This window comes from Salvelinus alpinus, chromosome 24 (assembly GCF_045679555.1).
Source record: "Salvelinus alpinus chromosome 24, SLU_Salpinus.1, whole genome shotgun sequence".
Taxonomy (NCBI): domain Eukaryota; kingdom Metazoa; phylum Chordata; class Actinopteri; order Salmoniformes; family Salmonidae; genus Salvelinus; species Salvelinus alpinus.
The window spans coordinates 33,974,487-33,992,520 of record NC_092109.1 but is presented as its reverse complement, the minus strand read 5'-3'; the positions used below and the strand labels follow the sequence as shown (position 1 = coordinate 33,992,520).

At 44.4% G+C, this 18,034-nt stretch overlaps 1 protein-coding gene across 2 annotated transcripts in view; it reads right to left on the bottom strand.

The window, feature by feature from the left end:
• The window catches only part of LOC139552692 (actin-binding protein WASF3-like), a 35,960-nt gene that overhangs the window by 10,325 nt on the left and 7,601 nt on the right, over window positions 1-18,034 (bottom strand). For both annotated transcript variants that reach the window (XM_071364681.1, XM_071364680.1), the window contains 4 exons: window positions 9,825-9,991; window positions 9,158-9,292; window positions 8,441-8,594; window positions 8,116-8,245 (listed from right to left, as the gene is read on the bottom strand). In XM_071364681.1, coding sequence (XP_071220782.1) covers window positions 8,116-8,245; window positions 8,441-8,594; window positions 9,158-9,292; window positions 9,825-9,957 — 552 coding nt within the window. In that variant the 5' untranslated portion in view covers window positions 9,958-9,991. The remainder of the gene's footprint in view (window positions 1-8,115; window positions 8,246-8,440; window positions 8,595-9,157; window positions 9,293-9,824; window positions 9,992-18,034) is intronic.

The following is an 18,034-nucleotide window of genomic DNA, read 5'->3' as shown; positions in this document are numbered from 1 at the left end:
TGAGGAGTTCCATCAGCCATTCCTGGGCTATAGTCACCTATCCGGACCCGTTTTTTTTTTTTTTTTTTTCCGCAGATACGGAGCCCCACCGGGCCTTCACGACTGACTGCCGACGTTATCTGCCCGAGGGAGTTATCCAACTGGCACCTCCGTCCCGACGTTACCTGAACGCTCATCTGGGGCCCGCTAATCGTTAGCTGTCTTATCGGCTGCTATCTGAATAAGTATATCGGACAATTATCATTATTATTTATTTATTTTATTTTTTTCTTGGGTCACTATATCTATTTTGCCAATTTGGATTGATCCCCTCTACCACACGGAACCCCACTAACCTACCGACGGAAACGCACGAGGTATCTACAAATAGACCTCCATCCTATGCTATCTTGCTACCGATAGCCATCTACCCGGCCAGCTGTCTGGATCGCCGTGACCCCAACCAACCTCTACTCACTGGACCCTTATTGATCACTCGATTAAGCATGCCTCTCCTTAATGTAAATATGCCTTGTCCATTGCTGTTCTGGTTAGTGTTTATTGGCTTATTTCACTGTAGAGCCTCTAGCCCTGCTCACTATACCATATCCAACCTCTCAGTTCCACCACCCACATATGCGATGACATCACCTGGTTTCAATGATGTTTCTAGAGACATTATCTCTCTCATCATCACTCAATACCTAGGTTTACCTCCACTGTATTCACATCCTACCATACCTTTGTCTGTACATTATTCCTTTAAGCTATTTTATCGCCCCCAGAAACTTCCTTTTACTCTCTGCTCTAGAAGTTCTAGACGACCAATTCTCATAGCTTTTAGCCGTACCCTTATCCTACTCCTCCTCTGTTCCTCTGGTGATGTAGAGGTGAATCCAGGCCCTGCAGTACCCAGCTCCACTCCTATTCCCCAGGCGCTCTCTTTTGATGACTTCTGTAACCGTAATAGCCTTGGCTTCATGCATGTTAACATTAGAAGCCTCCTCCCTAAGTTTGTTTTGTTCACTGCTTTAGCACACTCTGCCAACCCGGATGTTTTAGCCGTGTCTGAATCCTGGCTTAGAAAGACCACCAAAAATTCTGACATTTTCATCCCCAACTACAAGATTTTCAGACAAGATAGAACGGCCAAAGGGGGCGGTGTTGCAATCTACTGCAAAGATTGCCTGCAGAGTTCTGTTTTACTATCCAGGTCTGTTCCCAAACAATTTGAACTTCTACTTTTAAAAATCCACCTCTCTAAAAACAAGTCTCTCACCGTTGCCGCCTGCTATAGACCACCCTCTGCCCCCAGCTGTGCTCTGGACACTATATGTGAACTGATTGCCCCCCATCTATCTTCAGACCTCGTGCTGCTAGGCGACCTAAATTTGAACATGCTTAACACCCCAGCCACCCTACAATCTAAGCTTGATGCCCTCAATCTCACACAAATTATCAATGAACCTACCAGGTACCACCCCAATTCCGTAAACACGGGTACCCTCATAGATATCATCCTAACAAACTTGCCCTCCAAATACACCTCTGCTGTTTTCAACCAAGATCTCAGCGATCACTGCCTCATTGCCTGCATCCGTAATGGGTCAGCGGTCAAACGACCTCCACTCATCACTGTCAAACGCTCCCTGAAACACTTCAGCGAGCAGGCCTTTCTAATCGACCTGGCCGAGGTATCCTGGAAGGATATTGATCTCATCCCGTCAGTAGAGGATGCCTGGACATTTTTTTAAAATGCCTTCCTCACCATCTTGAATAAGCATGCCCCATTCAAGAAATTTAGAACCAGGAACAGATATAGCCCTTGGTTCTCTCCTGACCTGACTGCCCTTAACCAACAGAAAAACATCCTATGGCGTTCTGCATTAGCATCGAACAGCCCCCGTGATATGCAACTTTTCAGGGAAGCTAGAAACCAATATACACAGGCAGTTAGAAAAGCCAAGGCTAGCTTTTTCAAGCAGAAATTTGCTTCCTGCAACACAAATTAAAAAAAGTTCTGGGACACTGTAAAGTCCATGGAGAATAAGAACACCTCCTCCCAGCTTCCAACTGCTCTGAAGATAGGAAACACTGTCACCACCGACAAATCCACTATAATTGAGAATTTCAATAAGCATTTTTCTACGGCTGGCCATGCTTTCCACCTGGCTACCCCTACCCCGGACAACAGCACTGCCCTCCCCTCTGCTACTCGCCCAAGCCTTCCCCATTTCTCTTTCTCCCAAATACAGTCAGCTGATGTTCTAAAAGAGCTGCAAAATCTGGACCCTTACAAATCAGCCGGGCTAGATAATCTGGACCCTTTCTTTCTAAAACTATCTGCTGAAATTGTTGCCACCCCTATTACTAGCCTTTTCAACCTCTCTTTCGTGTCGTCTGAGATTCCCAAAGATTGGAAAGCAGCTGCGGTTATCCCCCTCTTCAAAGGGGGGGACACTCTTGACCCTAACAGCTACAGACCTATATCTATCCTACCCTGCCTTTCTAAGGTCTTCGAAAGCCAAGTCAACAAACAGATTACCGACCATTTCGAATCCCACCATACCTTCTCCGCTATGCAATCTGGTTTCAGAGCTGGTCATGGGTGCACCTCAGCCACGCTCAAGGTCATAAACGATATCTTAACCGCCATCGATAGGAAACAATACTGTGCAGCCGTATTCATTGACCTGGCCAAGGCTTTTGACTCTGTCAATCACCACATCCTCATCGGCAGACTCGACAGCCTTGGTTTCTCTAATGATTGCCTCGCCTGGTTCACCAACTACTTCTCTGATCGAGTTCAGTGTGTCAAATCGGAGGGTCTGTTGTCCGGGCCTCTGGCAGTCTCCATGGGGGTGCCACAGGGTTCAATTCTTGGACCGACTCTCTTCTCTGTATACATCAATGATGTCGCTCTTGCTGCTGGTGATTCTCTGATCCACCTCTACGCAGACGACACTATTCTGTATACTTCTGGCCCTTCTTTTGACACTGTGTTAACAACCCTCCAGGCGAGCTTCAATTCCATACAACTCTCCTTCCGTGGCCTCCAATTGCTCTTAAATACAAGTAAAACTAAATGCATGCTCTTCAACCGATCGCTGCCTGCACCTGCCCGCCTGTCCAACATCACTACTCTGGACGGCTCTGACTTAGAATATGTGGACAACTACAAATACCTAGGTGTCTGGTTAGACTGTAAACTCTCCTTCCAGACTCACATCAAACATCTCCAATCCAAAGTTAAATCTAGAATTGGCTTCCTATTCCGCAACAAAGCATCCTTCACTCATGCTGCCAAACATACCCTTGTAAAACTGACCATCCTACCAATCCTCGACTTCGGTGATGTCATTTACAAAATAGCCTCCAAAACCCTACTCAATAAATTGGATGCAGTCTATCACAGTGCCATCCGTTTTGTCACCAAAGCCCCATATACTACCCACCACTGCGACCTGTACACTCTCGTTGGCTGGCCCTCGCTTCATACTCGTCGCCAAACCCACTGGTTCCAGGTCATCTACAAGACCCTGCTAGGTAAAGTCCCCCCTTATCTCAGCTCGCTGGTCACCATAGCAACACCTACCTGTAGCACGCGCTCCAGCAGGTATATCTCTCTGGTCACCCCCAAAACCAATTCTTCCTTTGGCCGCCTCTCCTTCCAGTTCTCTGCTGCCAATGACTGGAACGAACTACAAAAATCTCTGAAACTGGAAACACTTATCTCCCTCACTAGCTTTAAGCACCAGCTGTCAGAGCAGCTCATAGATTACTGCACCTGTACATAGCCCATCTATAATTTAGCCCAAACAACTACCTCTTTACCTACTGTATTTATTTATTTATTTTGCTCCTTTGCACCCCATTATTTCTGTCTCTACTTTGCGCTTTCTTCCACTGCAAACCAACCATTCCAGTGTTTTTTAGTGTTTATTTTACTTGCTGTGTTGTATTTACTTCGCCACCATGGCCTTTTTATATTTTTATTTATTTATACATATATTTGTTTGCCTTCACCTCCCTTATCTCACCTCACTTGCTCACATTGTATATAGACTTATTTTTTTTCACTGTATCATTGACTATATGTTTGTTTTTACTCCATGTGTAACTATGTGTTGTTGTATGTGTCGAACTGCTTTGCTTTATCTTGGCCAGGTCGCAATTGTAAATGAGAACGTGTTCTCAATTTGCCTACCTGGTTAAATAAAGGTTAAATAAAAAAAATAAAAAAAATAAAAAGAAATATCGAGGAAACTAGACTTGACACCATCAGAAAGCACACATAACACTGACTGCAGCCCAAATACAGAAATATGGACTGCGTCAGAGGATGCCATCAGAATGGGGTACAATTCTCGTCTGGCTGGCACGACCCATGGCTGGCTGGCACGACCCACTGTGGTACACAGTGAGAGAGACCTCTGGAAAGGAGTCCGTCCGTTTCAATGCAATATTCACCCAGAAATGTTGAGACTTTTGATTGGTTCTCTCATACTTTTTTTTCTGGGGGGTTGAGACCTCCCATAATGGAAGGGGGCGGCTCTCTGGTGCTTGGTGTGGCTGTCCATGCATTACCATTTCACATCAAAGAGCCTCTTCAGACTCTGAAGTCAGGAGGACTTGAGCCATACTAGATAGTATAAACCCTCCGTATGGGACAAAACAATCAAAACTCACTATAGAACTAGCATAAACCATACATACAGTGCATTCAGAAAGTATTCATACACTTGACTTATTCTACTTATTCTAAATACAGCCTGAATTCAAAATGGATTCAATAAAAAAAATTCTCACCCATCTTCACACAATACTCCATAATTCCAGAGTGAAAATGTGTTTTTAGACATTTTTGCAAATGTATTGAAAATGAAATACAGAAATTTCTAATTTACATAACTATTCACACCCCTGAGGCAATACTTTGTAGAAGCACCTTTGGCAGTGATTACAGCTGTGAGTCTTTCTGGGTAAGTAGAAGAGTTTTCCACACCTGGATTGTGCAAAAATGCCCATTATTCTTTTCAAAATTCTTCAAGCTCTGTCAAATTGGTTGTTGATCATTGCTAGACAACCACTTTCAGGTCTTGCCATAGATTTTCAAGTAGATTTAAGTCAAAACTGTAACTCTGCCACTAAGGAACATTCACTGTCTTCTTGGTGAACAACTCCAGTGTAGATTTGGCCTTGTGTTTTAGGTTATTGTCCTGCTGAAATGGTAATTCCTCTCCCAGTGTCTGGTGGAAAGCAGACTGAACCAGGTTTTCCTCTAGGATTTTGCCTGTGCTTAGCTCCATTCCATTTATTTTTTATCCTGAAAAACTCCCCAGTCCTTAGTGATTACAAGCATACCCATAACATGCTGCAGCCACCACTATGCTTGAAAATATATAGAGAAAAAGTGAATTTCTTTGCCAAATTTGTTGCAGTATTACTTTAGTGCCTTTTTTGCAAACAGGATGCATGTTTTGGAATGTTTTATTCTGTACAGGCGTCCTTATTTTTCCTCTGTCAATCAGGTTCGTATTGTGGAGTTACTACAATGTTTTCTCCTATCAAAGCCATTAAACTCTGTAACTGTTTTAAAGTTACCATTGTCCTTATTGTGAAATCCCTGAGCGGTTTTCTTCCTTTCCAGGAACTTTAATTTATTTATTTTTATTTTGCCTTTATATAACCAGGTAGGCCAGTTGAGAACAAGTTCTCTTTTACAACTGAGACCTGGCCAAGATAAAGCAAAGCAGTGCGACAAAAACAACAACAGAGTTACACATGGGATAAACAAACTGAGTTAGGAAGGACGTTTGTATCTTTGTAGTGACTGGGTGTATTGATACACCATCCAAAGTGTAATTGGGATATTCAATGACTGCTTTTTTTTTACCCATCTATCACTAGGTGCCTTTCTTTGCGAGGCATTGGAAAACCTCCCTGGTCTTCAGGGTTGAATCTGTGTTTGAAATTCACTGCTTGACTAAGGGACCTTACAGATACTGTATGTGTGGAGTAGTCATTAATAAATCATGTTAAAAACTACTATTACACACATGAAACGTATTATTCAAAACTCAATGACTCAAGACAGTTCAGCTATTCATTTAAAGGAAAATATATATAATAATTTCGAAAGAATAATAATTCCACTTTAACATTATGGGGTATTGTGTGTAGGCCAGTGACTCAAAATCTCAATTGAATACATTTTAAAGTCAGGCTCTAACACAACAAAATTGTGAAAAAGTGGAGGGGTGTGATTTCTTCCTGAAGGTTCTGTAGAACATGTACGAGCTCATTTATTAACTTGGTGGGAGTAGCAAATATTCAAACGAGAGCTTTGAAGGCCGAAGTGGAGAAGGGTTCCATGTGAACAGCAGTTGAACATGGGTCAGTCGGTCCTAAGAGATGGGCGAACGCCGTTCGGAAGGGAGGGGCGATGGCCTCCGTCGCCCCCGGCCGATCGAAAGGGAGTCGGGTTCAGATCCCCGAATCCGGAGTGGCGGAGATGGGCGCCGCGAGGCGTCCAGTGCGGTAACGCAACCGATCCCGGAGAAGCTGGCGGGAGCCCCGGGAAGATTAATGTAATACATTTCAGTTCTGCTACAGCTGGTGGTGGAGTTACGTCTTAGTTGTTATTTAATAAATCATCATGATTCCTCTAATTAAGAGCTCTATTCAATTCGTATCACGGAAATTCAGCGTTACAGTTTGATTGAAATTTAAAGGCAAAGTTCCTGCGGAGACTGGTTCCTGCGGAGACTGGTTCCTGCGGAGACTGGTTCCTACGGAGACTGGTTCCTGCGGAGACTGGTTCCTGCGGAGACTGGTTCCTACGGAGACTGGTTCCTGCGGAGACTGGTTCCTGCGGAGACTGGTTCCTACGGAGACTGGTTCCTGCGGAGACTGGTTCCTACGGAGACTGGTTCCTACGGAGACTGGTTCCTACGGAGACTGGTTCCTGAGGAGACTGGTTCCTGCGGAGACTGGTTCCTGAGGAGACTGGTTCCTGAGGAGACTGGTTCCTACGGAGACTGGTTCCTACGGAGACTGGTTCCTGCGGAGACTGGTTCCTGAGGAGACTGGTTCCTGCGGAGACTGGTTCCTGAGGAGACTGGTTCCTGCGGAGACTGGTTCCTGCAGAGACTGGTTCCTGCGCAGACTGGTTCCTGCGGAGACTGGTTCCTGCGGAGACTGGTTCCTACGGAGACTGGTTCCTGCGGAGACTGGTTCCTACGGAGACTGGTTCCTGAGGAGACTGGTTCCTGCGGAGACTGGTTCCTGCGGAGACTGGTTCCTGCGGAGACTGGTTCCTGCGGAGACTGGTTCCTACGGAGACTGGTTCCTGCGGAGACTGGTTCCTGCGGAGACTGGTTCCTGAGGAGACTGGTTCCTGCGGAGACTGGTTCCTGCGGAGACTGGTTCCTGCGGAGACTGGTTCCTGCGGAGACTGGTTCCTGCGGAGATTGGTTCCTGAGGAGACTTGTTCCTGCGGAGACTGGTTCCTGAGGAGACTGGTTCCTACGGAGACTGCATTCAGCGCTGCAGATGACGGCTCAATAGGAAATTAGCTTTCCATTTCTATCGTGCCAGCCGTACTGTAACTCTGCAGCCATACAGATCAAACAGCCCCTAGACAATTTAAGATGTATACAGTATCTTAGTAGTGTTAGAAAGAGGTTTTGTTCATCTTGCTAAACACAATAGACCATGCTATTCACTAACCATGTTTCCTCTCTTGCTCGCTTCCTATCCCCATAAGCCCTCATTCTCTCTTTCCTTCCCATGCTCTATGTCTGTCTAAACACACGTCCACATCCCGAGGCTTTTGCACAGACAGTCTAAAAAGAGCAATGAGCTAATCCTGACAGGCCTGATGTCAAATGGTGGAGGGAAGGAGAAAGGGTCTGAGAGGGAAAAAACAGCCAACAGTCATAACAATATATATATATATATATATATATATATATATATATATATATATATATGAGAGAGAAAGACAGAGAGAGAGAAAGAGCAAAGAGCTTGCAGCGAAATATAGAAAATGTGAGAGAGTAGTAATTCATCACAGATACACATAAAACACACATTCACGCACGTGCACGTACACATACACACAAACTCACTCACCTTGTCACCAGCCTTCTGCCGCCTCTTCTCCTTCCGCTTGTTTTCTGTTGCTTGGATCATCTTCTCCTTCCACAGATTAAAGAAGTAGGACGGGTCTGTGTAGAACTTCAGACCATCCTTGTTGTCATCCCTGTATGACAACACATCCTGACCTGAGACACTGGCCGTGGCAATGCAATTGACACCTACATTTTATAACTCTTATCTTATAATACACATAAATTGCACATCCCCAATGCTTAATTCTGTACCTTAACGTAAAAGGAGAAGTGCAATGACTAAAGTGGGGTTCAGTAAGTCGTAATGTGATTGGCTGAGGGCTAACCTGTAGGGGCTAAGGATGTTGAGGGGTGGAGGTTTGTCACAGCGATGGTACATCTCCATGACAGGGTTGAGGATGGAGTTCCTGGACACCACCTGCTGGTCTTGGATGGTGGAGCTCTTGAAGGCCTTCCTCATGTTGATGTCCTGCAGCGAAACTGGGACCAGAATGCCAAGGATCAACACAATGAATGAACACTACAACACTGACTCATTGGCAGCTATGAATGAAGTGCCATGGCAACCCAGAATGTTTACAAGTGTGGAATGTTCAATAACATGAAAACAAACCACATTTATTAGTGGTGTATCAATGCTTCCTCTTAAATAAAAACACAATTTAATAGAACAGTAAACATAGGGTCAGGATTACTGTGAGCAGAGTCTTTGAACAGGATGAATATACAGTATCCAGTGTATCCCAGCCTGTATAATGACAACCAATGTATTGGTGATTGGAGCAGCAGGGAGTCTGGGACTCAGCTGTTGGGCCCTAAGCCCTGGCGAAGCCCTAGCATTATGCAACTGTGTGTTTCTTACTACGCTCCTTTACCATGGTGCTCTTAATTTGATGCTCATTCACGCTTTCATACCATATGCTGTGCTGTATGTTGTCCTGGGAATGATGTATTGATGATGTATTGTATGATGCTCAGCAGATAATTTGACCCTTCTTATCCCCCAGCTGTGACCCCCCCCCCCCCACGTTGCCTCCACCTACCCTCCTCCACAGTGGAGTCCAGCTGGGTGACTTTGACCGCCAGCAGGTCCACTCTCTCTTGGAGGCTGTTCATTCTCATGTAGAAGCTGTTGGCCTCATTGAACAGCTCTCCAAAAATGTCCTCTGCATGTCGGCCTGCATTCACAAAACACACACACACACACCATGCATAGACATGGGTCAGGGACAGAGAAGGGCAGTGAGTCAGTCAGTCAGCAGTCACTCAGTCAGCCAGTCAGCCACTCAGTCAGTCAGCAGTCTATCAGTCAGTTATTGAGTCAGCAGTCAGTTAGTAAGTCAGTCAGTCAGCAGTTAGTCAGTCAGCAGCCAGCCAGTCAGTCAGTCAGTTAGCAGTCAGCCAGCCAGTTAGTTCAACAGTCACTCAGCCAGTCAGCAGCCAGTTAGTCAGTCAGTCAGCTGTCAGTCACTCAGTCAGCAGTCATTCAGCCAGTCAGCAGTCAGTTAGTCAGCCAGTCAGTCAGTCAGTCAGTCAGTTAGTCAGCCAGTCACTCACTCACTCACTCACTCACTCACTCACTCACTCACTCACTCACTCACTCACTCACTCACTCACTCAGTCAGTCAGTCAGTCAGTCAGTCAGTCAGTCAGTCAGTCAGTCAGTCAGTCAGTAATCAGTCAGTCAGTCAGTCAGGTGTGTAGACTTACTCAGGCCCCCCAGCTGTTTGATGATGGCTGCCAGGGTGCTGTTAGTGACACACTCCAGCTCGCTGGTGACCCCGTCCGGCACGGCTCCACGACACAGGTGCCTGGGCTCAATGCATCTTTTAACCAGCGGCATGGCGGCTGCGCCCTACACACAGTCACACACTCACCTACAGAGAGCCAGGGAGGAAGGGTTCAAAAACACTCCAATTAGCACATTCATGACAGCTATAAAACAATATAACTTCATCTTCAGTGGAGCCATCTATAATGAACCAAAATATAAACGCAACATGTAAAGTGATGGTCCCATGTTTCATGAGCTGAAATAAAAGATTGCAGAAATTTTCCATATGCACAAAAAGCTTATATTTCTCTCCAATTTAGTTCACAAATTTGTTTACATCCTTGATAGTGAACATTTCTCCTTTACCAAGATAATCCATCCACCTGACAGGTGTGGCATATCAACAAGCTGATTAAGCAGCATGATCATTACACAGGTGCACCTTGTGATGGGGACAATAAAAGGCCACTCTAAAATGTGCAGTTTTGTCACAACGCCACAGATGTCTCAAGTTTTGAGGGAGCGTGCAATTGGCATGCTGACTGCATGAATGTCCACCAGAGCTGTTGCAAGATAATTTAATGTTAATTTCTCTACCATAAGCCGCCTCCTATGTCATATTAGGGAATTTGGCAGTACGTCCAACTGGCCTCACAATCACAGACCACGTGTAACCACGCCAGCCCAATACCTCCACATCCGGCTTCTTCACCTGCGGGATCGTCGAAGACCAGCCACCCGGACAGCTGATGAAACTGCGGAGTATTTCTGTCTGTAATAAAGCCCTTTTGTGGGGAAAAACTCATTCTGATTGGCTGGACCTGGCTCCCCAGTGGGTGGGCCTGGCTCCCAAGTGGGTGGGCCAATGCCCACCCACGGCTGCAGCCCTGCCCAGTCATATTGAAATCAATAGATTAGGGCCTATTGAATTTATTTAAATTGACTGATTTCCTTCCATGAACTCTAACTCAGTAAAATCATTGAAATTGTTGCATGTTGCATTTATATCTTTGTTCAGTATATATTGAACTTCCTGTTGTGTGACACGTCAATTAGAGCACCGAATAAATAAAGAGTCAATAGACGGGAGAGAGAACGGAGAGACGCAATAATGACCATGTAATCAACCAACAGAGAGAAATCACAACATTTACAGCATTTAACCGTTTAACTTTTTTTTTTAAATACATGCAAGGGTGCAATCATAAGGGCTCTTAATTAAAGGCATGCAGGACAAAGACCTACTGTAGTACTGTCCAAGACAAGAGGGGTGAGGTTCAAATGTATTGATAAAAGGAAAAACTACATTATTATGGATTATAATAGTAGCGTTGTAAAGTAAGGCAAAGACAATCAGAGGACGCCTGGACATGAGGATTGAAAGGTCGGGTGGTACAGACTAGAGAACCAATGAAATGTGAGGACAGTATCATGGCCTATTGCACCATGGGTGGGTGACTGGGACAGTGTGTGTGTCTGTGGGTAGGAACTCTGTGCTCAACCCATCAGGCTAATGGGTAGTGACCATCTACATTAACAGGACTCCCCACACAGCCCTAGGGCAGGCTGTCATGTCTTAACACAACCGCCTGGCATTATTTTATACAGTACGACCCACTGCTTACTGCTCAGCATGTCCCTATAGTGGAGATACAATAGAGGAGACCTTTCTTCCTCTCGCCTTCTTCCCTCTCTCATAATGTTCTCTTTCCTACACTCTTTAAAAAAAGGTGCTATCTAGAACCCTTAAGGGTTATTTGGCTGTCCCCATAGTATAACCCTTTAAGAACCTTTTTTGGTTCCACAGGGGGTTCTACATGGAACCAAAAAGATTCTACCTGGAACCAAAAAGGGTTATCCTATTGGGTCAGCCGAAGAACCCTTTTGGAACCATTTTTCTCCCAGTTCAATCCCAATGTTCTCCATCCTATCTCTCTCAGTTCAATCCCAATGTTCTCCCTCCTATCTCTCTCAGTTCAATCACAATGTTCTCCCTCCTATCTCTCTCAGTTCAATCACAATGTTCTCCCTCCTTTCTCTCTCAGTTCAATCCCAATGTTCTCCATCCTATCTCTCTCAGTTCAATCCTAATGTTCTCCCTCCTATCTCTCTCAGTTCAATCACAATGTTCTCCCTCCTATCTCTCTCAGTTCAATCACAATGTTCTCCCTCCTATCTCTCTCAGTTCAATCACAATGTTCTCCCTCCTATCTCTCTCAGTTCAATCCCAATGTTCTCCATCCTATCTCTCTCAGTTCAATCCTAATGTTCTCCCTCCTATCTCTCTCAGTTCAATCACAATGTTCTCCCTCCTATCTCTCTCAGTTCAATCACAATGTTCTCCCTCCTATCTCTCTCAGTTCAATCCCAATGTTCTCCATCCTATCTCTCTCAGTTCAATCCTAATGTTCTCCATCCTATCTCTCTCAGTTCAATCCCAATGTTCTCCATCCTATCTCTCTCAGTTCAATCCTAATGTTCTCCCTCCTATCTCTCTCAGTTCAATCACAATGTTCTCCCTCCTATCTCTCTCAGTTCAATCACAATGTTCTCCCTCCTATCTCTCTCAGTTCAATCACAATGTTCTCCCTCCTATCTCTCTCAGTTCAATCCCAATGTTCTCCATCCTATCTCTCTCAGTTCAATCCTAATGTTCTCCCTCCTATCTCTCTCAGTTCAATCACAATGTTCTCCCTCCTATCTCTCTCAGTTCAATCACAATGTTCTCCCTCCTATCTCTCTCAGTTCAATCCCAATGTTCTCCATCCTATCTCTCTCAGTTCAATCCTAATGTTCTCCATCCTATCTCTCTCAGTTCAATCCCAATGTTCTCCCTCCTATCTCTCTCAGTTCAATCACAATGTTCTCCCTCCTATCTCTCTCAGTTCAATCACAATGTTCTCCCTCCTATCTCTCCCAGTTCAATCCCAATGTTCTCCCTCCTATCTCTCTCAGTTCAATCCCAATGTTCTCCCTCCTATCTCTCCCAGTTCAATCCCAATGTTCTCCCTCCTATCTCTCCCAGTTCAATCCCAATGTTCTCCCTCCTATCTCTCCCAGTTCAATCCCAATGTTCTCCCTCCTATCTCTCCCAGTTCAATCCCAATGTTCTCCCTCCTATCTCTCCCAGTTCAATCCCAATGTTCTCCCTCCTATCTCTCTCAGTTCAATCCTAATGTTCTCCCTCCTATCTCTCTCAGTTCAATCCCAATGTTCTCCATCCTATCTCTCTCAGTTCAATCCCAATGTTCTCCCTCCTATCTCTCTCAGTTCAATCCCAATGTTCTCCATCCTATCTCTCTCAGTTCAATCCCAATGTTCTTCCTCCTATCTCTCTCAGTTCAATCCCAATGTTCTCCCTCCTATCTCTCTCAGTTCAATCACAATGTTCTCCCTCCTATCTCTCTCAGTTCAATCACAATGTTCTCCATCCTATCTCTCTCAGTTCAATCCCAATGTTCTCCATCCTATCTCTCTCAGTTCAATCCCAATGTTCTCCCTCCTATCTCTCTCAGTTCAATCCTAATGTTCTCCATCCTATCTCTCTCAGTTCAATCACAATGTTCTCCCTCCTATCTCTCTCAGTTCAATCCTAATGTTCTCCATCCTATCTCTCTCAGTTCAATCCTAATGTTCTCCCTCCTATCTCTCTCAGTTCAATCACAATGTTCTCCCTCCTATCTCTCTCAGTTCAATCCTAATGTTCTCCATCCTATCTCTCTCAGTTCAATCCCAATGTTCTCCATCCTATCTCTCTCAGTTCAATCCTAATGTTCTCCATCCTATCTCTCTCAGTTCAATCCTAATGTTCTCCATCCTATCTCTCTCAGTTCAATCCCAATGTTCTCCATCCTATCTCTCTCAGTTCAATCCTAATGTTCTCCCTCCTATCTCTCTCAGTTCAATCACAATGTTCTCCCTCCTATCTCTCTCAGTTCAATCACAATGTTCTCCCTCCTATCTCTCTCAGTTCAATCCCAATGTTCTCCACCCTATCTCTCTCAGTTCAATCCTAATGTTCTCCATCCTATCTCTCTCAGTTCAATCCCAATGTTATCCATCCTATCTCTCTCAGTTCAATCCCAATGTTCTCCCTCCTATCTCTCTCAGTTCAATCACAATGTTCTCCCTCCTATCTCTCTCAGTTCAATCACAATGTTCTCCCTCCTATCTCTCCCAGTTCAATCCCAATGTTCTCCCTCCTATCTCTCTCAGTTCAATCCCAATGTACTCCCTCCTATCTCTCCCAGTTCAATCCCAATGTTCTCCCTCCTATCTCTCCCAGTTCAATCCCAATGTTCTCCCTCCTATCTCTCCCAGTTCAATCCCAATGTTCTCCCTCCTATCTCTCCCAGTTCAATCCCAATGTTCTCCCTCCTATCTCTCTCAGTTCAATCCTAATGTTCTCCCTCCTATCTCTCTCAGTTCAATCCCAATGTTCTCCATCCTATCTCTCTCAGTTCAATCCCAATGTTCTCCCTCCTATCTCTCTCAGTTCAATCCCAATGTTCTCCATCCTATCTCTCTCAGTTCAATCACAATGTTCTCCCTCCTATCTCTCTCAGTTCAATCCTAATGTCCTCCACCCTATCTCTCTCAGTTCAATCACAATGTTCTCCCTCCTATCTCTCTCAGTTCAATCACAATGTTCTCCATCCTATCTCTCTCAGTTCAATCCCAATGTTCTCCATCCTATCTCTCTCAGTTCAATCCCAATGTTCTCCCTCCTATCTCTCTCAGTTCAATCCTAATGTTCTCCATCCTATCTCTCTCAGTTCAATCACAATGTTCTCCCTCCTATCTCTCTCAGTTCAATCCTAATGTTCTCCATCCTATCTCTCTCAGTTCAATCCTAATGTTCTCCATCCTATCTCTCTCAGTTCAATCACAATGTTCTCCCTCCTATCTCTCTCAGTTCAATCCTAATGTTCTCCATCCTATCTCTCTCAGTTCAATCACAATGTTCTCCCTCCTATCTCTCTCAGTTCAATCCTAATGTTCTCCCTCCTATCTCTCTCAGTTCAATCACAATGTTCTCCCTCCTATCTCTCTCAGTTCAATCCTAATGTTCTCCCTCCTATCTCTCTCAGTTCAATCCCAATGTTCTCCCTCCTGTCTCTCTCAGTTCAAATCCCAATGTTCTCCCTCCTATCTCTCCCAGTTCAAATCACAATGTTCCCCCTCCTATCTCTCTCAGTTCAATCCTAATGTTTTCCCTCCTATCTCTCTCAGTTCAATCCCAATGTTCTCCCTCCTATCTCTCTCAGTTCAAATCCCAATGTTCTCCCTCCTATCTCTCTCAGTTTAATAACTATATTTAGATGTCTTGTCTCTTTCAAGCATGGGTCTGAAAAAAAGATAGCAAAATAAGAGGTACAAAAATAACCAAATAAGCATATCCAATGAAAAGAGCTCGGATCAAATAGTGATGGATTTTCGTCTTTATTTGGCACTTGGGCATATGAAAAAAGACTGGAGCCGGACTGATATAGGCATCACCCAAGTGGGTGCAAAACATTGTGAAGGAGGAAAAGTCCAGTGTCTAGAAACATGACTCAGGCTGGTTCCCAGAGTAGCCCTCTACATCAGTGGTTCCCAACCTTTTTATAGTCTGGTACCACTTCAAACATCCAACTTCCAGCTGCGTAGCCCCTCTAGCACCAGGGTCAGCACACTCTCATATGTTGTTTTTTGCATTCATTGTAAGCCTGCCACACACACACTACACAATACATTTATTAAACATAAGAATGAGTGTGAGTTTTTGTCACAACCTGGCTCGTGGGAAGTGACAAAGAGCTCTTATAGGACCAGGGCGCCAATAATAATATAATAATAATAATCAATAATTTTGCTCTTCGTTTAGCCATCTTACATATAAAACCTTATTTGTTCATCAAAAATGGTGAATAACTCACCACAGGTTAATGAGAAGGGTGTGCTTCAAAGGGTGCACATAACTGCAATGTTGGGTTGTATTGGAGAGAGTCTCAGTCTTAAATAATTTTCCACACACAGTCTGTGCCTGTATTTAGTTTTCATGCTAGTGAGGGCAGAGAATCCACTCTCACATAGGTACGTGGTTGCAAAGGGAATCAGTGTCTTAACCTGTCTTAACAGCACGATTTGCCAAGGCAGCGTAACCAGAAATCTGGCAGTGGATGTTAATTATTTGACTAGGCTACCTGTATTTGACATTGTGTTGTTATTTCACTGGGGGCAGTGGGGGCAGTGAAACGAGGCTACTCAGGCGAGAAAAAAACACCTAAATGGACTGTTTGAAAATGTGAATCACATTTTTATTTGGTGTACCCCCGATGGCTTGCGTGTGCCCACGTGCCCCAGTTTGAGAATAGCCGCTCTACATCAACCATCTCCCTGACCAACCTTCCTCTGAACAAGCCATGAACTGTTCCTCTCTATCTTTGGAGTATGCACAAACTCAAAGACTTGGCCTCTATTGGTTGACCAAGCTAACTATAGCTAGGCTACTCATGATGATGCATTGGTTAACCAAGCTAACTATAGCTAGGCTACTCATGATGATGTATTGGTTGACCAAGCTAACTACAGCTAGGTTACTCATGATGATGTATTGGTTGACCAAGCTAACTATAGCTAGGTTACTCATGATGATGTATTGGTTGACCAAGCTAACTATAGCTAGGCTACTCATGATGATGCATTGGTTGACCAAGCTAACTATAGCTAGGCTACTCATGATGATGCATTGTTTAACCAAGCTAACTATAGCTAGGTTACTCATGATGATGTATTGGTTGACCAAGCTAACTATAGCTAGGCTACTCATGATGATGTATTGGTTGACCAAGGTAACTATAGCTAGGCTACTCATGATGATATTTTGGTTGACCTAGCTAACTATAGCTAGGCTACTCATGATGATGTATTGGTTGACCTAGCTAACTATAGCTAGGCTACTCATAATGATGTATTGCTTGTTTGTTTTTTGCTTTTGAAGCGCTTGGCGATTATGAAAAGCGCTATAGAAATGTAATAAATTATTATTACTATCGGCCGATATGGCCTATTACCCAGTGCATTCGGAAAGTTTTCAGATCCCTTTACTTTTTCCCCATTTTGATACGTTACAGCCTTATACTAAAATAGATTAATAGTTTTTCCCCCTCATCAATCTACATACAATGCCCCATAATGACAAAGCAAAACCAGTTTTTTAGAAATGTTTGCAAATGTATTAAAAATACAAAAACTTAAATATTACAATTACATAAGTATTCAGACCCTTTACACAGTACTTTGTTGAAGCACCTTTGGCAGCGATTACAGCCTCAAGACTTCTATTCGATATGATGCTACAAGCTTGGCACACCTGTATTTGGGAAGTTTCTCCCATTCTTCTCTGCAGATCCTTTCAAGCTCTGTCAGGTTGGATGGGGAGTGTTGCTGTACAGCTATTTTCAGGTCTCTCAAGAGATGTTCGATCGGATTCAATCCAAGCTCTGGCTGGACCACTCAAGGAAATTCAGAGACTTGTACCGAAGCCACTCCTGTGTTGTCTTGGCTGTGTGCTTAGGGTTGCTGTCCTGTTGGAAGATGAACCTTCGCCCCAGTTTGGGGTCCTGAGCACTTTGGAGCAGGTTACATCAAGGATCTCTCTGTACTTTGCTCAGTTCATCATTCCCTCGTCCTGACTAGTCTCCCAGTCCCTGTCGCTGAAAAACATCCCCACAGCATGATGTTGGCACCACCATGCTTCACAATAGGGATGGTGCAATGTTTCCTCCAGACGCGACACTTGGCATTCAGGCCAAAGAGTTCAATTTTGGTTTCATCAGACCAGAGAAACTTGTTTCTCATAGTCTGAGAGTCCTTTAGGTGCCTTTTGGCAAACTCCAAGCGTGCTGTCATGTGCCTTTTACTGAGGAGTGGTTTCCGTCTGGCCATCCCACCATAAAGGCCTGATTGGAGATCTGTCTGCAGAGATGGTTGTCCTTCCGGAAGGTTCTCCCATCTCCACTGAGGAACTCTGGAGCTCTCTCAGAGTGACCATCGGGTTCTTGGTCACTTCCCTGACCAAGGCCCTTCTCCCCCGATTGCTCAGTTTGGCCAGCTCTAGGAAGAGTCTTGGTCGTTCCAAACTTCTTCCATTTAAGAATGATGG